This window comes from Littorina saxatilis, linkage group LG15 (assembly GCF_037325665.1).
Source record: "Littorina saxatilis isolate snail1 linkage group LG15, US_GU_Lsax_2.0, whole genome shotgun sequence".
In the NCBI taxonomy this organism is placed as follows: Eukaryota; Metazoa; Mollusca; class Gastropoda; order Littorinimorpha; family Littorinidae; genus Littorina; species Littorina saxatilis.
The window spans coordinates 20,977,726-21,001,832 of NC_090259.1; the positions used below are offsets into that span (position 1 = coordinate 20,977,726).

Here is a 24,107-nt window from a genome sequence, read left to right on the forward strand (position 1 = left end):
CCAGCAGACGGATTTTCTAGTCTTCTCGAACAATTATTTTACTGTGGCAAACACAGATTCCCTTCTCCCAAACCGTGTCATCCTCCATCTGATAAGACTTCTAACATGCTGAATTATGATGTAATAAATGTGCAAGCAACCATGCAAATCACGTAATTATGCACGCTCCATTTGCCGATTTAGTACGCTCGATTGACCCTGGTAACGAGACAGCGTGATTAGAAACAAAATGGCCGTGCACTGTGCACTACTCTTGCAAATTAGTCGAGTCCTGAGGATTATTTTTGACGCCTTATGAGTGTGTGGATGATGTGAATCGGTAATCAACCAGGTGAGTTTTCGAGTTCTTTTTTGCTAATATTGGAGATTCCGAGCCTTTTGGGTAATCTGCTAAAATCGTTTGAAGGCTTGAATAGATAAGTGGTAGCAATTGTGTACATTGTATGTTTGACCCGGGTAAACCTTGAAAACGACACCCTCTGTTCCAGTTTCACAAGTGTTTAATCGCGAGTGCTGGCTGACAACAGCGAAGGGTTCCATTGCTAAATAGACCTACGCTGTGTTCAGTGTTGTCTTTTTGTATTTCCACCTCTGGGCGTATGGTTTATTTTCCGGCTGACTTCCCGCTTGTAGTTCAACCGTATATGCTTTCTATACATATGTTTTCTTAGCTTATCCTCGCCGATGTGGTGCTCCGTAGGTCAGATTTCCGATTTTAAACGCTACGCCGTGTTGACTCCACCCGGCAGAGAACATTAGAGAAGCCTGATAAGATATATATATAAGGCACTAGGAAATGATCAGTGAAGCAAAAGATCAATGTAAATATTGACTAAATACAACCACGGGCTTTTTTTCCTTCCCGGGCTATTGAATATTCGTTATAAAGCGAGAGTGATGTATTGACTCGAGAGATTTAAAGCGTCTCTCTCTCTCTCTCTCTCTCTCTCTCTCTCTCTCTCTCTCTCTCTCTCTCTCTCTCTCTCTCTCTCTCTCTCTCTCTCTCTCTCTCTCTCTCTCTCTCTCTCTCTCTCTCTCTCTCTTATTTCATGCAAACACTTTCTACCCCACCTATGTTGACCAAGGTTTTTTTTTAGCCGAGACCAGCTGTGCTGCAGCAGGTCACTCAGAATTGTAGTAACTTCTCTCTATGACCTTCTTTTTCCCTCTCTGTCTTTCTCTGTCGTTTAGTCTCTCCCCCCTCTCTCTCTCCTTCTCTCTCTCACTCTCTCCCTCTTTCTTTCTCTTTTCTCTCTCTCTCTCTCTCTCTCTCTCTCTCTCTAGTCTCTCTCTCTCTCTCTCTCTCTCTCTCTCTCTCTCTCTCTCTCTCTCTCTCTCTCTCTCTCTCTCTCTCTCTCTTAATTGTGTGCGTGGTATGCTTTACGGTGCCGAGTATAATTGTACGCCTTCAAGTTTGTTTAATTCTTTCACTCATTTTCGATTTACACAATTTCAACGCACAGAAAATAATAGGCAATACAGTGTATGTTATAATCATGAACGGACACTAAAAAGAGAGAGGGGAGATGGGGTGTAGGGGTACGTTGGGGGTTGTTTGCGAGTCTTTCTTGTTACTTTTCGTGAAAGAGCTTAGCTGTTTATACGTTGTACTGAGGTAAGGGATTACCGGCTGTCAGTCACCAGTCAGCAAATTTTGTTAAGCGTGTAACACATACCAAGCTTAATCATATATAGTCAGAGGTCAAAGAACGATGTCAGAATGAACGGTCTGAGAGAGAGAGAGAGAGAGAGAGAGAGAGAGAGAGAGAGAGAGAGAGAGAGAGAGAGAGAGAGAGAGAGAGAGAGAGAGAGAGAGAGACAGACAGACAGAGACAGAGAGAGAGACAGAGAGAGAGAGACAGAGAGAGACAGAGAGACAAAGAGAGACTGAGACATAGACAGACAGACAAACAGACAGACAGACAGACAGACAGACAGACAGACAAAGTTTTTATGTATTAATATGTGTGAGTGTGTGTGTGTGTGTGTGTGCGTGCGTGTGTGTGTGTGTGCGTGAGTGCGTGTGTGCGTATTAGTGTGTGTGTGTGTGTGTGTGTGTTAGCGCTTGTGCGTACGTACGTGCGTGTGTGTCAGTGTGTGTGTGTGTGTTAGCGCGTGTGTGTACGTACGTACGTGCGTTCGTGCGTGCATGAGAGCGTGTTCTCCAAAGTGGTGTCTGGCACCAGTGGTTGTCACGTGTTAATCGATTACCACTACAGTAAATGGTGGCGGTACTGATCAAAGCTTGGGCCGTAGACGGATTGTCGGGTTAAAGATTTATAGGCCGCTTAGCCTGCTGTTTGCATCTATATATATATACTAGAATGAATACCCGCTTCGCCGGGTAGCCGGCTTCGCCGGGAAGAAGTACTTAGAGCCGTCCGAACTATGGACCCGCCAAGCTTAGGTCCCTCCCAGATTCGTGGAATGGGAACAGCACGAAAATGATTCAGTGGCCATAATGCCATTCCTGACCATATCGAGTCCCATCCTTGTCGACGAATGTAACCGTGATAATCACCTTTGGAGGCGAACTCCACTCAAACAGGACTGAGCAAGTTATGGCTTCTCAAAGGAAGGCCAGTACATAAAATTACACAAAAGCCGCCAGACCACATCACAAACAGAACTGAAGAATGCACAGGTGTTGATTACATAGAGACACACACACTTACACACACACACACACAAACACAGAGAAGCCGTATCTATAGAGAGATAGATGACAGTGTATTTTTCGCGTGGCTATAAATTGATTCGACCTTTGCACTTTTACAGTGAGGATAATTTACGGGTCCAATTTACGTTCTGTACACTGCGTTGACCTTCTAAAAATAGGTAACAGTAACAGAACGCCGGGAATATCCGAAGACGCTCAGCGCAGTGGACAGCGCAGTGTAGTAACTTACAACTGAACGGGAAAGCCACACGAAGGAAGGGAGATAAACGCCAAACACTGGAGAAGATAAGGAAGAGTTACTTATAATGGTGAAATGAACCCAAAAACGAAAATGAGTTCAGCGCTGCGCGCTGAGAGCACGTGTTGAAATATCTCATCGATGATATTGTGTCCGGGGTGTAGCTGAATACGGTGTCCAAATTTGAAAAAGATCCACCGAGAACTTTGGCGTTGTGATGTGGTGTAGCGGCTATGGTGTGTCGGTATGGGGGCCCGGGTAAGCTGAGGTGGAACCAAAATAGCTGAGGTGGAACCAAAATCGGTTCCGCGCTGCGCGCTGAGAGCACGTGTTGAAATATCGACCAGGTTGTGTCGTGTCCCGGGTCTACTTGAATATGCCCACCAAATTTGAAGCAGATCCATCGAGAACTTTGGCCGTGCATCGCGCACAGACAGATACACACACACACACACAGACACACAGACACACAGACACTAGTCGTATATATATATAGATACGACTAGTGTCTGTGTGTCTGTGCGCGATGCACGGCCAAAGTTCTCGATGGATCTGCTTCAAATTTGGTGGGCTTATTCAGAGAGACCCCGGACACAATCTGGTCGATGAGAATTTTCAACACGTGCTCTCAGCGCGCAGCGCTGAACCGATTTTGGTTTTTCTCTGGATCCATTTCCAGTAACTCTTCCTTATCTTCTCCAGTGTTTTCAGCGTTTACCTCCCTTCCTTCGTGTGGCGTCAATCCATATTCCCGTTTCTATTTTTAGAAGGTCACTGTCGACAACGCTCAATCCATATTCCCGTTATACTATTTTTAGAAGGTCACTACTCTTCTCCAGTGTTTTGCGGTGCAAAGCCGGCGTACACCCGGCAAAGCCGGTATTCGGCTCGACTTCTTCCCGGCGAAGCCGTACCCGGCGAAGCGGGTATTCATCTAGTACATACATACACGTGTTGTCGCTAGCAGTTTCAGAACACATTTATCTGCTACGAATATTACACCAATGAAAAATGTAGAAAAGGGGAATGGGGGGGATGGGGAGGGCAAAATGAACACAGAAGTGAAATTAAGATACTGAGATAAATAAATGTAATGAGGTAAATTAATGTTTATATTTTTTGGTTTCAAAAACATGAGAGCTTTAGACATGAACAAATCAACGTGCGTGCAGGCGTGTGCTCATTCCTGCGTGCGTCTGTATGTCTTTCTGTGTGTGTGTGTGTGTGTGTCTGTCTGTCCGTCCGCCCGTCCGGCCGTCCGTCTGTGTTGGATGCCCTGTAAGCATCATTATGAAGTTATTTAAGTAAAGAGTAACTACAGTACATGCGAAGCCTTACCCAAATATACTTGATCGTTCATACACCCACGATTTTTAACGGCATCATCATCTACCTTTCGCAAGTTAAAGTTACTCGACCCAAAAATCCTTCAAAAAGGTGTTTACATTCAAGTTTGTACTATATATGCAGTGTAGTTAGATTGTTGTTGTTGTTGTTGTTGTTGTTGTTGTTGTTGTTGTTGTTGTTGTGGTGGTGGTGGTGGTAGTTGTTGTTCTTGTTCTGTGTTCTTGTTCTTGTTCTTGATCGTGTTGATCTCCCAAAATCGTTTCCTATTGGAATGAGGACAAATGAGCAGCAGATAAAACAAAACACGGGTTTTGTGAAGTGCTAACCGCTGGCAACAATAACATCAAATCGTAGCGACAAGAAGTGAAGGACACAAATCTGTATTAGGACTGTTTGCAAGTCCTCATAACCGCACACTCAGTTCGCCACTTGGCATATTCTCGACAAGTCTACACAATAATATTCTCACAGCTTATTACAAACACGTTTCCGAGTGTTCTTGTAAGGTGCTCTTGGGCGAGACTCCAAGAACAAATTGTTACCCGCGGGTCGAGTGTAAAGGCACACGACTGAGTCGCTGCCAACTGCTACGCGTTTGATGTAGCATGCTACATTTGAAGAGAAAATGCTACGCTGTTACGCCAAGCTTAGGATTGCTACGCTCAAGCGAATATCCAAGAACAGTTTTTCGTATACATGTAGTTAGTTACCTGCGTATCGAGTGTAAAGGCATCCGACCGAGTCGCTGCCAACTGCTACGCTTTTGATGTAGCATGCTACGTTTGAAGAGAAATTGCTAAACCAAGCTTAAAATTTGCAAACGCTCAAGCAAATAACCACGCACAAGCATGCACCAGTTCGCCATTTCTTGTGAGCCCTGGTGCTCATTTCTGAATGTCACTCCGAGAAGCGGTCACAATCAATCAATCAATCAATCAATGAGTCTTATATCGCGCATATTCCGTGGGTACAGTTCTAGGCGCTCTGCAGTGATGCCGTGTGAGATGAAATTTTATACAGCCAGTAGATTGCAGCCATTTCGGCGCATATTTACCTTTCACGGCCTATTATTCCAAGTCACACGGGTATAGGTAGACAATTATTAACTGTGCCTAAGCAATTTTGCCAGGAAAGACCCTTTTGTCAATCGTGGGATCTTTAACGTGCACACCCAATGTAGTGTACACGGGGGGAGGTTCGAACACCGAAGAGAGTCTGCACACAAAGTTGACTGTGGAATAAATTTCCGCCGAACCTGGGATCGAACTCACGCTGACAGCGGCCAACTGAATCCAGCGCGCTACCAACTGAGCTATATCCCCGCCCCAATGTGGGTCATAACACATTTTCAACACTGAAAAGTTGCACTGCAGACACTCTCTACTCGGAATTATGCTCATGCTTTCTAAATACACTTTTTTTTTAAATGTACGTATATACTCTTTCACGAATTAGCATAAATGCGGATGTGCGTATACATTTTAGACAATGCTACACTTAAACACCATTTGCTACGCTGAAAACTCCAACACATTCTATGAGTTGTTACACTTGATCGAGGTTTCACAAGGTCGGTGTATATAAACACTGCACTATCGTCAGAAGGAAGCATGCGCACTGTTCTCTTGTATCCCCCTTTTTTTTAATCACTAGTTCTGTATTACCATCCCCCAACCCCCCTCCCCCCCCCCCCCCTTTTTTTTTTTTTTTTGTACCTTGCTTTAAAATGTTTGCATAATATTCTCATATATAAGTATTTTGATTTTATCCGCCATCGTGGTTACTTATTTCTGTTATGTTTCACTGGGATTCGCTAACATAAGCACTGTATGCTTGAGTACGGATCCTAAATGCCAGAGATTGTATATATGTCACGATATTAAAATGAAATAAAATTTTCCTTTGATTAACAGCAATTACAGAAAATTTGTAAGACCGGTTATCAATTTCTTCCGCCTGTGATATCCGCTGTAGAGTGAGGTGATTATGTCCATTGGACGGGGTATGTCTTGCGGTGAGCGACCACTTGAAGTGCTTGTAGGTATGGAGTAACTATATGATTGCATGGTTGCTGCGAAGAGGGGGAAATCATAGGCACTCAGGCAAAAGCCTGTCCGTTATCTGTACAGCTAGCATTTCCCTTTTCTTTCTTTTCTTAAATAACATAACAATATTTACTTAAGCCTTTTTAGTAGTTTGAAAGTAGGGGGCATGTTCCTAAGTTAAGCAGAAAGGGTGTTATCCCTGCAGGCGCATTTCCTGTTGGCGTTTTTTCTGTCTGCTGGGAATGCACCCGGGTGTATTTTCTGTAGGAAAGTACGACACCGCTCAATCTCGCCCCAAGCGTGTGATTCATCTCAGCGTTGCTTCCCTTGTGACATCCAAAATGCGGTCCGACAGGAGGACTTGATGGATTTTTTCATTTCTTCATTTAAAATTGTAACACTCAATCGAAGCTTCTTTGAAAAATAAAAATAAAAGGATCGAAAAATATCAAATGTAACCGATGTGGCTATATGCAGCACGTAACTCTCAGCGAGATTGGTGAAACACTACAGGAAAAGCACCCCGGCGCATTCCCTCTATATACGAAAAACGCCTACAGGGAATGCACCTACACGGAATGCACCCACTTTTGGTCGACATGGACCCTTTCTGCCGATGTTAAGCCACCCCCTCTTTTCGCTTTTGAGGAAAAGCTTTTGTTGTTTTCGATGTGCTTTCATTTGCAGAAAACGAATGGGTATACAGACAAAGTTATCTCCTTTTTCTGTTTTGTATAAAAACGGAGTTTCATTAGGGATACAGTAATCGGGTGTAGTGTACTCCTTATTTTCAAGATCAGCTGAATCAGAGTAAAATTTTATCAAATCTGATTTTAGGTGGCTATGAGTTAAGGGTCGATGTAAATTGTCATGTATATGCCATACCCTTCTGTATGTGTGCTGTGTGTGTGCGTGTGTACGGCATAGCTACGTTTGTGCGTGCTTTTGAATGTTTGTGTGCATATGTCTGTTTTTCTGTGTCTCAATCTGACAGCCTCAGTGCCATGAATAAAACAATGACCGAATGTTTCTTGTGTTTCAGTTGCGGCCAGTAAACAAAACCATTCCTCGATTTTGCACGTTTTGACGTCACATCTTTCTTGGCACCACCGTCATGGCTGACGTTGACACATCACCACAGGAACCGGAAACGTTAGGAACTGTGGGTAAAGAGGAACCAGCAGAGGGTACGCACATATCTCAAAAGGAAGAAGACACTAAGACAGACTCTGATAAAAACATGTCGGAACAGAAAAGAGACAGCCCAGAAGGTGTAAAGGAAAATGGCGGAAGTCTTCCAGAGGCAAGAACCTCGCCAGAGGGCGCTAATGAAGTAGCACCTTCCGACAGCAAGGGAGACAACGTAGCAACAACGAACGATAACTCTAACTCAGGGGAAGCAACTGCAGATCCTCCGACAGAAGAACGACCAAGCGGGGTCGGAGAAGAAGCGGCTCCGAAAGAGGAAGAATCTCACAAAAACGAACCACTGGCCAAAGAAACAGTAGCAGAAAAGACAAAAGAAGGAGAAGGGGAAATGCAAGCACAGAAGAACGAAAACCCCAAAGATGGCAGGGGTGGAGAGCGGGGAGCCGACGACGACGACGACGACGAAGAAGAAGAAGACAGAGACGGTCGTGCAGCAGAAGGGGGACGAGGAGGAGAAGCAGAATCAAAAGCCCAACAGCAGGAGCTCCCACCAACCCCGACGTTCGACAGCGACCACGAACACGACGAAGACGACACCATCAGAACGCAGGCCGCAGACACCCTGGAGAAGGAAGCGGAAAGTGCAGAGGCTGCAGAGATGGCGGATCAGACTCCAGCTATTGTCTCAGCTCGCAGCCCTACGGCAGGACTCCTCCCGAAACGACTCACTAACACTCCTCTCGAAGGCGCAGGCCCGTCCCTGAACCCCAAGACCGCGCAGTTACCTCCCGTGGCCAGAGGGCAGGTCAGAGGTCAGCAGATGACGACATCCATTTCCGATGCCATCAAGTACGGGACACAACCCTCGCCAAAACAGCTGATAAGGTCTCGTCGTCCTCCAAAGTACATCCGACTAGCCACCGTCACTGTATCTCCTGCGAGGTGAGTATGCGTCCGCGTAAGAGATGTTTGATAGTACAGTGGAACCCCCCTTTTAAGACCCCCCAATTTAAGACTTCCTCTCTTTTGAGACCCTGTTTTCTAAGACCTTCTATTCATATCCTCTGTAAATGTACCCCCATTTTAAGACTCCCTCCTTTTTAAGACCTGATTTTCTCAGATTTGTGGAGGTCTTAAAATGGGGGTTCCACTGTACGCTTAAGACGAACTCTTCTGATGCGAAATCTTCTTAAGATGAATTATATGAGTTCTATGCTTCCCCTCAGGCTCTCATCTATATCTATATACGGCTTGTGTGTGTGTGTGTGTCTGTCTGTCTGTCTGTCTTTCTGTCTGTTCGCTATGCACGGCCAAAGTTCTCGATGGATCTGCTTCAAATTTGGTGGGCATATTCAGGTAGACCCCGCACAACAATCTGGTCGATGAAAATTTTCAACACGTGCTCTCAGCGCGCAGCGCTGAACCGATTTTGTTTTTTTATGGTTTTTCTGTACATCCATTCCCAGTAACTCTTCCTTATCTTCTCCAGTGTTTTGCGCGTTTATCTCCCTTCCTTCGTGTGGCGTCAATCGCATACGGTGCGCCACTCACCCGGCGAAGCCGGCGTACGGTGCGCCACTCACCTTGCCAAGCCGGGTATTCGGCTCTACTTCTTCCCGGCGAAGCCGGGTATCCCGTCGAAGCCGGTACCCGGCGAAGCGGGTAATCATCTAGTACTTATATATCCTTTTAAAACATACATTGAAGTATATGCACGTTGGCCGACCGTTCTCTATTTCTCTGTTTTATCTGTCTTTATGTTTGTGTGTCTGTCTGCGTGTCAGTCTGTCTGTCTATCTGTCTGTCTTTTTTTCTCACTATCTCTCTATCTCTCTCACCCACTCAAAGACACAAACGCGCGCGCACGCGCGCGCACACACAGGCACACACAGGCACACACACGCACACACACACACACACACACACACACACACACACACACACACACACACACACACACACACACACACTAAACACTGTCTTGCCTTTTAGCAAGCTACCCCTCCACCTCCGCCTACAGCCGACCCCAAAAGAAAAGAAAACAGAATTACCTCCCTTTTGACCCCAGGCGAAAATCGCCTCCTTCAGCCAAATTGAACACCCAGTGAGGCAATGTTTTGACGGGTCCAACAGGATCAAGGAAATGAACGGGTATATTCCCTGCGTCAACACGTTGTCCCCCACAAACACTAATAATAATAATAATAATAATAAATGAGCATTTATATAGCCCAACATCATAACTTTACAATTATGCTCTTTGCGCTTGACACATTTAAAATTAAAACACAGTTATACAAGCATTTACATAGATACATTCATAGTCAACAACGCTTAATTAAAAGCATACTATCGGGTGGCGGCGACAGTAGACGACAGTACCCGTTATGGGCAGAATATACCTGCGCAGTTTCAGCGGCACAGACGACGCACTGCATATTGTTTATGCCGCGATAGGGATTATGACGAGTACTTGGCCTGTTTTCCTTTCATGCAACGTGCAGCGGGCTGGGATAATCTGCAGTGCGTCGTCGGTCCTGCTCACGTTACATATGTGAGCGGAGCCCCTTACAAGCGCTAAAAGCTTAATCCTATTGCCAGGCAGGCGTGAAAAAATGGTTCCAGAAGACAAATACAGTGGAACCCTCTTGTTAAGACCCCCGAATTAAGGCTTCTCCCCTTTTAAGACCCTGTTATTTCAGACTCCCTGTTTGTAACGTCTCTAAATTAACCTCCATTTTAAGACCCTGTTATTTCAGACTCCCTGTTTATAACGTCTCTAAATTAACCTCCATTTTAAGACCCTGTTATTTCAGACTCTCTGTTTGTAACGTCTCTAAATTAACCTCCATTTTAAGACCCTGTTATTTCAGACTCCCTGTTTGTAACGTCTCTAAATTAACCTCCATTTTAAGACCCTGTTATTTCAGACTCCCTGTTTGTAACGTCTCTAAATTAACCTCCATTTTAAGACCCTGTTATTTCAGACTGCCTGTTTGTAACGTCTCTAAATTAACCTCCATTTTAAGACACCCTCCTTTATACGAACAGATTTTCTCAGATTTTTGGAGGTCTTAAGCGGAGGGCTCCACTGAACCTGGACAAATGTATGACTTCCATTGCAGGGAGTCGAGAGAGAAAAAATGGTTTTTGAGTTTTGGCGTTTGTTGTTATTGGTCATAAATTTCTCTTTGCTAGCTGACTCGCATGACCGCTTACAGACGAGTATTTCACCTGAAAACTAACCAAGCAAGACCACACAGAACTAAACATACCGTTACGGTCAACAGATCAGAAGCAATTTTTTTGGTCAATCGTCGACTGGGTCTAGGTCTCTGCTGTCCTGTTTTGTCGTCTCCTTGTGTAGTACAGACCGGTCAGTAACTAAGAGCCTCCGTGAATACAGTTTTCATTCAACATCGTATCGTCTGCGACGGCGTATGAAGCATAAAAGTGTAGACCAAGCAAAAACGACATTATCGAGCCTATATATTCATATATGAATACAGTTTTCAATCAACATGGTGTCGTCTGCGACGGCGTATGAAGTATGAAAGTGTAAACCAAGCAGAAACGACATGAGCCTGTAGGAGTGCAGTTTTCAATCAACATGGTGTCGTCTGCGACGGCGGATGAAGTATGAAAGTGTAGACCAAGCAGAAACGACATGAGCCTATATGAATACAGTTTTCAATCAACATGGTGTCGTCTGCGACGGCGTATGAAGTATGAAAGTGTAAACCAAGCAAAAACAACATGAGCCTGTAGGAGTGCAGTTTTCAATCAACATGGTGTCGTCTGCGACGGCGTATGAAGTATGAAAGTGTAGACCAAGCAGAAACGACATGAGCCGGTAGGAGTGCAGTTTTCAATCAACATGGTGTCGTCTGCGACGGCGTATGAAGTATGAAAGTGTAGACCAAGCAGAAACAACATGAGCCTGTAGGAGTGAAGTTTTCAATCAACATGGTGTCGTCTGCGACGGCATATGAAGCATGAAAGTTTAGACCAAGCAGAAACGACATGAGCCTGTAGGAGTGCAGTTTTCAATCAACATGGTGTCGTCTGCGACGGTGTATGAAGTATGAAAGTGTAGACCAAGCAGAAACAACATGAGCCTGTAGGAGTGCAGTTTTCAATCAACATGGTGTCGTCTGCGACGGTGTATGAAGCATGAAAGTGTAAACCAAGCAGAAACGACATGAGCCTATATGGATACAGTTTTCAATCAACACGGTGGTCGTCTGTGACGCTTGGTGAAAAATTCGAGTAAAGACCAACAAGTAACGTAAAGCTTCCGTGGATTTGTTTGTTTTTCGTTTATATCTAGTCGTCTGCCATAGTGTGTGAAGTCTGCAAGAAACAACAAATATGTACCAAAAACTAGCAGCTTCAGTGAATATAATATATTTCTCTTTTTATATTTAGTCAAGTTTTGACTAAATATTTTAACATCGAGGGGGAATCGAAACGAGGGTCGTGGTGTATGTGCGTGCGTGTGTGCGTGTGTGTGTAGAGCGATTCAGACTAAACTACTGGACCGATCTTTATGAAATTTGACATGAGAGTTCCTGGGTATGAAATCCCCGAACATTGTTTTCATTTTTTTGATAAATGTCTTTGATGACGTCATATCCGGCTTTTCGTGAAAGTTGAGGCGGCACTGTCACGCCCTCATTTTTCAACCAAATTGGTTGAAATTTTGGTCAAGTAATCTTCGACGAAGCCCGGGGTTCGGTATTGCATTTCAGCTTGGTGGCTTAAAAATTAATTAATGACTTTGGTCATTAAAAATCTGAAAATTGTAAAAAAAAAATAAAAATTTATAAAACGATCCAAATTTACGTTTATCTTATTCTCCATCATTTGCTGATTCCAAAAACATATAAATATGTTATATTCGGATTAATAACAAGCTCTGAAAATTAAATATATAAAAATTATTATCAAATTTTTTTTTTCGAAATCAATTTAAAAACACTTTCATCTTATTCCTTGTCGGTTCCTGATTCCAAAAATATATAGATCTGATATGTTTGGATTAAAAACACGCTCAGAAAGTTAAAACGAAGAGAGGTACAGAAAAGCGTGCTATCCTTCTCAGCGCAACGAATACCCCGCTCTTCTTGTCAATTCCACGGGCACTGCCTTTGCCACGGGCGGTGGAGTGACGATGCTACGAGTATACCGTCTTGCTGCGTTGCGTTGCGTTCAGTTTCATTCTGTGAGTTCCACAGCTACTTGACTAAATATTGTATTTTCGCCTTACGCGACTTGTTTGTCGTTTATATTTGGACAACTACAATCGTGTATGTGACACAGAAGTACGTGCGACCGTTTGGATACTGACAAGCGTTGAGGGTTTATGTAATGTTCAGTGTGTGATGTGATCAATGCGAAGAAATTCGTGACATTCTGGACGTGTGTTTTTGCCATTGAGAGAGATTCGGTACAGTCTACTTGAGGTGTTTCTAGCAACTGTATCATTCAGTCTTTCACCCGAAAAAACTGGAGCACAGAATTGCAAATGTATTTGCTGATACTGAAAATAAGCTTCATCATTTAGGAGGTGTACATATCATTATATTTTCAGATACAACGTCTAGAATTGTGTGTGTTGGTTTTGAGTATCTTTTCATTGGCGAAATAGTGAACATTATTTTGTGACATCAACGCTCAATGATCTGTGGATACGGTTGAACTGCAGCATAGAAGTTAATTTTCACAGTTGGATTTTTATTGTCCTGCCCTGGCCTAGACTTCATACTCTTACCTCAGAAAAAGTACAGAGTGTGCCTGTTTCTTTGACTGGTAGATTTCTAAGGGATATTTCTCGAGTGCCTTTATTCAACGGCAGGTATAGGAACAGTATCTGATTGTGTCCTTTGCGGGAGAATTTGCCATTGTTTTTCTATGAAGAAGATTTATAAGTACCAAGCGACACTTTTCGCCCCACTGCACTCGGTTCTGGCGATGGCGGCGGGTGAGGACAGCTCCTCTGTGAGGTCTGCGAGCTCTCAAACCAGCTTCATGCAGGCGGTTCCGCACGGTCTGGTCCAATAATCGGTGTGGCCCGGGGAGAGCCTGGACAGAAGATGAGGCCGACAGGAAACGATTCCGGAGGTGGCGGAGCCGTATGAAGCGGTCGTGAGCAGCAGTTGTCGCCCTTGGTCTTCCCGCTCGTGGCAAGTCAGCAACGGAGCCAGTGGCTTGAAACCTGACCCACAGTCTACTGATGGTGCTCTGGGACACGTGGAAGTGCCTGGCGATTGCACTTTGACTTTGGCCTGCTTGTAAACGACCCAATGCAATTTGGCGGTCTTCTCTGCTCAATCGGGCCATCTTTCGTCGCTGAATTGTCGTCTGATTTCTTTGTGGCGAACAATCCGCTTTTATGGGTTTTGGAAGACATGGTGAGAGCTCAATATTCCCCGAGTTTCACGGGATTACACTGAAGCATGACGAGTGGTCATGCCAAATGAGCAATTTTGACATTGTAGCCACTGATAACGCATGCGTCACGTGCAGAGCTCACTTGTGGCAATGGACGAAAGGTCGACGACCAGATAAACATTTTCTGCAGTTTGGTGGATATCCTTGTAGCCATATAACTAAATTAACCAAATATTACAAGCTATGCGTTTCTTTTTTTGAACAGTATATTACGTCAGAAAATATGTGCAGGTGTTACGTACTTCAGCAACAACAACAACAACATTACGAATGTTGTCATCGGATTTTTACAGGACTTTAACACCAACTACAGTTCTAATAGTTTTGACGAATTTGACACAATAAAGTGTGAGAGTCTAACCAGTCTATATTAGCAGATTTCACAGTTGATGTAAACTCGTCTACTATCATCTTGCCTGGACTATTTTTGTTGAGGATCGTTTTTACTGATTCTGGAACTGAAACAAAACACACATTAAAATGCCGGTAGCAGGTACTATTTTATTTGGGCGGGAGAGCATTTTCAGTGAGATGCCCGAACAAAAAGGGCAAGAAAAAGCTGCAGAAATATGCCACCAAGGCCACTTTACCGTACCTCCCCCTCCCCCCCCCCCCCCCCACCCTCCCTCTGCCTACGCGGTGCCTAGACGAGTTCATTTTGTCGGGTAAGTGATGGTAATAGAATTTTTAGTATAGTGTAGTTTGTGTCAGTCTTTAAAGAATTATATTTTGGATATGGCCAATTTCGTGATTTGACGGCGAATATGAATCAACATTTGTGACAGAAATCAAATACATTTTGTGGCATTGATTTTTGTTCTTTTCTTTTTCTTATCTTTTGTTCTTGTTGGGGTTATTTTGCTTGGGGGAAGGTGGGGGGGGGGGGGTTGCGCCCTCTTTTGTGGTGAATTCTCTTTGTATAATGACAGAGAGTTATAGAAGCCAAGGGAGACACACACAAATAGTTCTACCCTCTATATCAAAATCTATCGCTTTCCCTATCTTTCCTCTAAGTCATCTTTATACTTCATCATAGAATAACCACTGACTTAAAAACGTACAGCTACGCTTTGTCATCTGGACAGAATTTTATTTCTACCAAGGATTCAACCATTACCAAACGGAACAAGTCTTTATCACCCTGTGTCTGATGTGTCTGAAAACACCTCCGCGCGGAGGGGTTTTGCAGCCAGCGCAGTGGAAAAAAAGAGGGAACGTGTTCTCGGCTCGCGCGGCAGCAAGCAGGATGTCTCCAGACTGTTATTACTAAATCAAATTCACCAAGGACGCGGTATTAGTAGAGGTGGACATGTGCCGCAATATCACACAGTGGTTTCTTTGTGGTTTTTAATATCACAGACGACGACATTTCTTGTGAAAATCACAGCTCGAATAACTTGTTTGCGACACGCAGTTCCAGGTTTGCTCTGCAGTGATTCTGCCCCCCTACATTGGATGACAATCCTTGACAGGTCATCCTTGTCGCCTTATTTTTCATCATCTGTTTTTCATAATTTTTCTTTACCACACGGACCGAGTCTCTATTACGAAGAACACTGACGACCCCAGAAAGTGATCGTACATTGGATGACAATCCTTGACTGGTCATCCTTGTTACATTTTTTTTCATACTCTGTTTCCCTTTATTGTTTTTCACTAAGGACGCGACCATTACCACACGAAGAGCCCTGACGACCCCAGAAAGTGGTCGTACATGAGATGACAATCCTTGACTGGCCATCCTTGTTACATTATTTGTCATCATCTGGGTTTTTTTTATGTTTCTTCCAGAACGCGACCATTGCCAAATGGACCGAGTCTTTACTATGAAGAACCCAGGCGCCCCAAGAAAGTGATCTCGTGGGAGGAAGCAAACAATGCTCGGCCTCCCCTGAGGATCGACATGGAGGGCCCCACCCCGTGTTCCTACACCCCGAGGGTCAAACCGCTCAACGAGACCAACGCTCCATCTTACACGTTTGGAGGCAAATGTACCCCAGAAAAAAGTGAGTGTTGGAAAAAAGAAAAAAAAACATTTTGTTTTGTATGGTAAACATTTCGGTTTTTCTATCTTTCGATCTGTCTGTTTCACTGTCTGTCTGGCTGGCTGGCTGGCTGGTTGGCTAGCTGGCTGGCTATCTGTCTAATCTGTCTGTCTGTCTGTCTGTCTGTCTGTCTCTCTCTCTCTCTCTCTCTCTCTCTCTCTGATTGTCCTCTGTGTCTCTATGTGTGTGTCTCAAGTTCAACCGATTGTGCAATATGGTGCTGAGATTTGGGCTTTCCAAAAAGGTACGGAAATAGAAAAACTGCACTTATTTGCCATGAAACGATTCCTACATGTAGACATGAGAACACCAAACGACCTTGTGTATGGTGAATTGGGAAGATTCCCAATATATCTGAACTCATATGTAAAGTGCATTACATATTGGCTAAAATTAACAAAAATGGACAATTCTAAGATTCCATGTAGAGCATACAAAGTTCTTTATAATTTAGATTGTAATGGCAAAATTACATGGGCGACGGATGTTCGAAAATGTTTGTTTTCTCATGGGTTTGCAGATGTATGGTACAACCAAGGGGTGGACAGTATTGGTGGATTTTTGAAATGTTTTAGACAACGATTGATAGATTGCAGATGGCAAGACTGGAACGACCATATGCAAAGCAGTGATAGATTTTCTACATACAGATTGTTTAAGACCGGAAGCAGTACTGAAGCGTATATAGATATGGAAATGAACAGCTATGTGAAAAGTGCATTAACTAAATTTAGGTTCGGTGTTTCGGATCTCGCTGTACACAGATGTAGGTATAGTGTACGGAGTGAGGAAGATTTGTTGTGTCGTCTGTGTAAATTGGCTGAAGAAAATGAAATACACTTTATGTTTTGCTGTCCTGCACTACGTGACCTAAGAGTATTATTGATAAAGCCAAAATATTATAATCATCCATGTATGTACCGATATACTTTGCTTATGTCTACTGGAAATGTCATTCAAATATCCAAATTAGCACAATACATTTATCAGGGAATGAAAAGATTAATCACTGCGACATGATTTATGTACACATGTATTACTGTTTGATGTGTACAAATTTGGGTCATTTATGAAACACAATGTTTTACTATGATTATGTTGTATATGGGCGCATACCCTTCAGAAGGGGCTCTGGCCTAAAACTGAATAAACTTTCGTATTTGTATTCGTATATTCGTATTCTCTTCCTCTCTCTCTCTCTCTTTCTCTCTCTCTCTCTCCCTCTCTCTCTTTCTCTCTCTCTCTCTCTCTCTCTCTCTCTCTCTCTCTCTCTCTCTCTCTCTCTCTCTCTCTCTCTCTCTCTCTCTCTCTCTCTCTCTCTCTCTCTCTCTCTCTCTCTCTCTCTGTCTCTCTCTGTCTATTTATCGTTCTATCGTTCTATACATCTTTCTATCTATCTAGGCTATATATATATATATATATATATCTATCTGTATATCTATCTATCTCGTTATCTTAAAGGCACAGTAAGCCTCCCGTAAACCATCACAGATACTGTCAGGCTTTTACACACAGTACAAACACCCTTCCATTTGAACGCTCACCAAACGGGAACATCCTAGGTGCCTTACGTAAAGAGCGAGCAATTTTTACAGAATTAATTTTGCGCCGATTGCTCAGAGACAATCGGACCGTGGTGCGTTTTGGCGCTAGACCTAACTTTTAAAATCTAAATAATAAATTGACAGCTTGTTACACAAACATTCTTAAATCATAAAAGAATTCTTTTTTCACCAAGACAAGATCAGTACAATTCGAAGTTTTGAAAGTTTGAAAAAAGAAAAGCTCGGAAGCAGGATCACGCAAGGTCGTGGTTCCCGTAGCAGACGACGGTTTATAGGCATCGCCAGTTCCTCTGAACAATCAAAAGCCATCGCTAGAGTTCTTGTGAACCACATCCGTTTGTTTCGTGCATAGTGAGAGGTACATAATACACTATTGCAGATAAGCTCACATCGAGTCGCATTCAAATTACTAACTGACGACTACATTGTGAAAAAGGAAAACTGGATCACACGGGTTTACGATGGCTCAGGGGTAAGATAAACCACGCAAAAATAAATTCTTTGAAAATTGCTCGCTCTTTACGGAGGGCACCTAGGATGTTCCCGTTTGGTGAGCGTTCAGATGGAAGGGTGTTCCAACTGTGTGTAAAAGCCTGACAGTATCTGTAATGGTTTACGGGAGGCTTACTGTGCCTTTAACTCATTGTACTGTGAACACACTGATTTTGTGTCCATTTTGAGAGAGAAAAAAAAACACGAACGTTTTGAAGCTTTGCAGGAAGTGTTCCTAATTTCAAGAAGTATGTGCCTCTAGCTTCAAATCTTTAACGCTGTTATTTGCTTTAAAAATTGTTACATGCAGCAATGTTTTTGTCTGCATTTCTATTTTCTATTGAACTCATTATAAAATATAAGGATGAAATTCGCTTGTTCATTCTAACGCTTGGTATTACCTCATGTGCCAGAAGAGTGGTTCTGCATAACTCCCACTTAATCTATAACACAAAAGTCATGTCGTATGATGCATTAGTAGCGCTTACCTCCCTTTGTTTCTCAGATCTTACTGAACTCACTGTTCAACAACAAGTATTCATACTGTTCATTCTTATTCTACCAAAAGCTGGAGGAGCAAGAACGTCGTGGTCCAAGTCGTGGTTTCAATCTCCTCACGTGTGGCACACTAAAGTCGACTTCACACGGGACTCCCTGGTAAGTGATGTGTTGATATTCACTGGTTGAGAGCTGGTGTGTGTGCGTGTGTGCGTACGTGCGTACGTGCGTGTGTGCGTGTGTGTGTGTGTGTGTGTGTGTGTGTGTGTACAAGTACAGTACGCGTGCGTGTCTGCAGGTGTCTATGTGTGCGAAGGTGAGAGAGAGAGAGAAATGATGGAAGAGAGAGAGAGGCGGGGTAAAAAAGAGGGTGGGGGAGAGAGTGAAAGCAGGAGAGAGAGAGAGAGAGAGAGAGAGAGAGAGAGAGAGAGAGAGAGAGAGAGAGAGAGAGAGAGAGAGAGAGAGAGAGAGAGAGAGAGAGAGAGAGAGAGAGAGAGAGAGAGAGCGTGGAAGGAACTCAACGACTACCTGGAAAACTTTGTAAACTTTATGCTTGGGTGTTTGTTTGTTTCGTTGTTTGCAAATATTGTGGGGAGTATTTTTTTCTTTCTTGTCTTAACTAAATTAGTTTGGTTTGTGTTCTTGTTCTTGTTTCCAGTGGCCATCACCGAACCACTACCCCAAAACGTCGGGCATCGGGCCCAGGCAACGAACGATGCCCGAAGCACCCAGTTATACGTTCGGTCACAAGACAGCGTATTCCATTATCAAACCAGGTTAGTACTTAGTACGGGTTGCATTCATCGATGTGTGCATGAAGGTGGGTTGGGGGGGGGGGGGAGGGAGAAATGGGGTAGAGGTGAAGGGGATATAGCGGACGTAGGCTGTGTGTGTTTGTGTGTGTGTGTGTGTGTGTGTGGCATGATTGCTCTCTCTCTCTCTCTCTCTCTCTCTCTCTCTCTCTCTCTCTCTCTCTCTCTCTCTCTCTCTCTCTCTCTCTCTCTCTCTCTCTCTCTCTCTTCTTTGTCATAGCCGCGTGCGCGTTCACTGTGTGTAATTGTCTGTGTGTTTGTACGTGTCTCAATATGCCGAGAGAATATTTTTGAAGATGATCAGTACTAAAAGGCAATACTAGCATGTTTACAATTCTACGTATCCCCTAACCAGTCCTAATTTGCAACAGTCCATCTGGCCTTTTTAGCCTTTGTGCACATCCCTATAACACTAGGCAAGGCAAGGCAACAGATGTATTCAACAAGAAAAATGTTCATTCAAAATGAACAGCGTCGATGCAATGTCCACCAAAGATTTATTTTGGGAAGTGTTAAAGGTTAGGGTCAAAAGTTAATGAATTGCATGTTGTGCTGGATATATAAATTGTTTATTTCAGTCAATGCTTGATTCATAAGTACATTTTTCAGCATGGTGCATCTACAGGAGGGTGCTCCAACAATGATGCATAGTGCCAACATTTAGCGCAAACTTTTCACAACAGTGCATTATTACCACAAAGCGCATACAGCGATTATATAGTAGCAAGTTGCACTAAACATTTGAACAAAATGCATTTTGTTCAAATGTTAACAGCACAGCACCAAGTTTTGCATAAGTGCACAACAGCACTGACCATTTCACAAAAGTGCATAACAGCTGTGACAATTTTACAAAAGTGCATTGACCATTTCAGGCAGATGGCTAACATGCAGATTTCGCTTTTGTCTGTCTTTCTTTGAAAAGTAGGCATGTTCAAGATCGATGAAGTCATGAGCAATTGGGTTAGATGACAGAAAAGATTCAAAAACGTCAGATTTAGTTAGATGACAGAAAAGATTCAAAAACGTCAGATTCAGTGTTTTGGGCACTGTTGAACAGGAACATTCTCTCCTGTTCAACAAATGTGGGTTCAATTCAAAAGCAACATTGTCACAGATAGGCTAGTGTTACATTTCTGTAAAGTTTCAAAAACATCTTCCATGTTTTGGTTACTGTTGAACAGAGGCATATTTTCCTGTTCAAAAAAGTCTGACACAAATTGTCGTAGTTGTGGGTTAAGGTTCGATCTATACTGTCCTTCAAACGAGTCGTAGAACCGTCATTGTCACAGATAGTGTTACATTTCTGTTTTACATTCAAACGAGTCGTAGAAGTAGTAGTACATTTGCGTTTGGTTGTTTTTTCTTTTAGATTCCTGTCACTCATACTAGCAGTATTGATTGAGGTACATAAATCTGTTGATGTACAGGGATGACTTGTTTGTAATGAATCCTTGTTTCCTCCACATTGAGTTTGCATTGCAGTTGGACAGAAATGAACAGGTGTTAATTGATAAACACATTGATAATGGCTTTTGAGAAAATCAATCAATTCTGCAAAGGAAAGTTAACTTGATGACATCAAAACTGCAGCGCCATTTGAAGAATGGTTACCATTTCTGTTTCTTTGATGGGAATCAAACAAATAAAAACATTGACTATCCAAGTTACCATGAATGGCAATAGTTGACTCCTGAAAAGTAGCAAGGATATAATTTGAGACGATAAACGCCTGATGCAATCCCTCCTCAAGGTCAGTCAACTCAAAACCTTCATCATTCGCAACATCAGTAGGCAACACAGCGGGATTCGTATGTCCAGAAATCATGTCGAAAAAATATTACATTTTAAAAGCATGTCCAACCACAGTTGTTGGCAAGTGTTCGTGTCCGAAGTAGCCTTCAGTGTGTGTATATGTATTCATGTGACAGAGAACGTGACCTCATTGTTCAATCCTCTCTCTCTCTTCTTTCTCATTCGAACGCACACACGCAAGAACGTAGCCTACGCACGCATGCACGCGCACGCACACACACACACACACACACACACACACACACACACACACACACACACACACACACACACCCCGCTGACGCACACGGCAAACCACGCACACACACACTGACTGTCGGCAAGCATCTCTTTTTGTTTTCTTTACCTTTGTTTATTGTGTTTTCGATATTTGTGTTTATTTTTTGCTTGACTTATCTGTTTTATTTTAATGTTTGCTATCCACATCGTGTGATAAATGTTTCTTCTCAGTCTCCGAGTCAGTTTAGTTTCTGCACGCCGCTTTGGTACTCCTTGTTTTTCTAACTGGTGTATTGTGCGCGACTGATTTGCGGATTTATTTTTATTCCTTTCATATGCAGTTGAAGTGTTGTGGGTGTTATTGTCTGTATATGCTATGTTGCGTCTGTGTATGCCTACAAGAATTTTGGGTGTAATGTGCCTGTGGTCTGCTCGCAGTCGAGCACAGAAAACATGGCGGCGCCCTGTGGCAAATTCGTGGAAAGTCTTTCCCGACCGCAGATACCAGCGTCGTCCGCGACGCTGGAATAAACCCCATGGGAGTACATGAAAAAACAAAGCAAAATTGTCATAACAATAGAGAAATGCAAACTGCTTCAACATAATACATAAACTCATTCCGGTGGAGAAAAAAATTTTAAAATGTCATAACTCCAAAAAAGAAATTACCAGGTTATGACAATATTCATTTGTACATATCATTGCGGCATTGTGTGTGATTTCAGGGGCTGACAAAGAACCATCTCCAAACGAATACAAGCGTCAGAATGCCGACAGACTGGTGTTGGCGAGAGGACCTTCTTTCACGCACCAGCTTCGGCGTGAGGGTACAACACTGTGGGGGTCTAATGGTATGTTATTATTGTGATGTTTGTGTGTGTTTGTTTGTTTGTTTGTTTGTTCGTGTGTTTGTTTGCTTATGAGTGTGTGTGTGTGAGTGTGTGTGTGTGTAAGTGTGTGTGTGTGTAAGTGTGTGTGTGTGTGTGTGTGTGTGTGTGTGTGTGTGTGTGCGAGTGCGTGTGTGTGTCTCCCGGCGGTAGGGGTTTGTGTTGTAGGTTTTATTGATTTGTAAGCAGAGAGAGACAGGATGGGAGGGGGGGAGGATATGGGAGTGTACATGCGTGTGCGCGTGTGTGTGTGTGTGTGTGTGTGTGTGTGTGTGTACTCGCGTGGGTACTCGCGTGGGTGTGTCTGTGCCTGCATATGGGCGTGCGTGCGTGCGCGCGTGCGTGCGTGTGTGTGTGCGTGCGTGCGAGTGTTTGTGTGCGTATGTGTGTGTGTGTGTGTGTGTGTGTGTGTGTGTGTGCTTTTTACATGATTTAGTCAAGTTTTGACTAAAAGTTTTAACATAGAGGGGGAATCGAGACGAGGGTCGTGGTGTATGTGTGTGTGTGTGTGTGTGTGTGTGTGTGTGTGTGTCTGTGTGTGTGTGTGTCTGTGTGTGTGTGTCTGTGTCTGTGTGTGTCTGTGTGTCTGTGTGTGTCTGTGTGTGTCTGTGTCTGTGTGTAGAGCGATTCAGAGTAAACAACTGGACCGATCGTTATGAAATTTTACATGAGAGTTCCTGGGTATGATATCCCCAGACAGTGTTTTTCATTTTTTTCGATAAATGTCTTTGATGACGTCATATCCGGCTTTTTGTACAAGTTGAGGCGGCACTGGACTGTCACACCCTCATTTTTCAATAAAATTTATTGAAATTTTGGCAAAGCAATCTTCGACGAAGGCCGGACTTTGGTATTGCATTTCAGCTTGGAGGCTTAAAAATTAATTAATGACTTTGGTCATTAAAAATCTGAAAATTGTAATTAAAATTATTATTTTTAAAAACGATCCAAAATTACGTTCATCTTATTTTTCATCATTTTATGATTCTAAAAACATATAAATATGTTATATTTGAATTAAAAACAAGCTCTGAAAATTAAAAATATAAAAATTATTTTTAAAATAAAATTTCCGAAATCGATTTAAAAACAATTTCGTATTATTCCTTGTCGGTTCCTGATTCCAAAAACATATAGATGTGTTTTGTTTGAATTAGCTCAGAAAGTTCAACAGAATAGAGATACAGAAAAGCGCGCCATCCTGCTAAACGAAACCGCTACCACGCTATACTGACTGGTTTGTCAGTTTCACTGCGTTTTACACGTGCGGGGGATTGACGAAGCTGTATTGTCTTGGTGAAAAAGTGCAGTGCGTTCAGTTTCATTCCGTGAGTTCGACAACTTGACTAAATGTAGTAATTTCGCATTACGCGACTTGTTCTTTCTATCGTGACGTCAGAGTGACAGTACTTTGTGTGCATGTGTTTTTGGCTGTGTTTCTCTCAATCTCGCTGACTTGATGGCTGGTTCTGAGAATGCCTTTTGTCTGTCTCTCTGTCTGTGAATTTCTCTGTCTGTGAATTTCTCTGGCTCTGTCTGTGAGTCTCTGTGAATCTCTCTGTCTGTGAATCTCTCTGTCTGCGAGCCTCTCTGTCTGTGAATCTCTCTGACCGTGAATCTCTCTGTCTGTGAATTTCTCTGTCTGTGAATCTCTCTGTCTGTGTACCAGAGCGTGCATGTGGGTATCGGCGTGCATGCATTTGCCTTTCTGTCGGCGCTTCCTCTCAGTGTCCATCTGTCTCCGTTTTGTGTGCGTTCGTCCGTTCGTCTGTCTGTCTGTGTTACAATATTGTACTTATTTTCAGCTTTAATTCTATTTTTTCGTAATGTGGTGTTTGTTCGGTGTTTTCTGCCTTTCTTGT

At 43.2% G+C, this 24,107-nt stretch overlaps 1 protein-coding gene across 1 annotated transcript in view; it reads left to right on the top strand.

Moving 5' to 3' along the window:
- The first annotated feature begins 144 nt into the window (after positions 1-144).
- The window catches only part of LOC138948787 (uncharacterized), a 27,597-nt gene continuing 3,634 nt past the window's right edge, over positions 145-24,107 (top strand). Inside the window, exons 1-6 of the mRNA XM_070320399.1 lie at positions 145-331; positions 7,353-8,401; positions 15,704-15,918; positions 18,583-18,671; positions 19,171-19,288; positions 22,084-22,209. Coding sequence (XP_070176500.1) covers positions 7,425-8,401; positions 15,704-15,918; positions 18,583-18,671; positions 19,171-19,288; positions 22,084-22,209 — 1,525 coding nt within the window. The 5' untranslated portion in view covers positions 145-331; positions 7,353-7,424. The remainder of the gene's footprint in view (positions 332-7,352; positions 8,402-15,703; positions 15,919-18,582; positions 18,672-19,170; positions 19,289-22,083; positions 22,210-24,107) is intronic.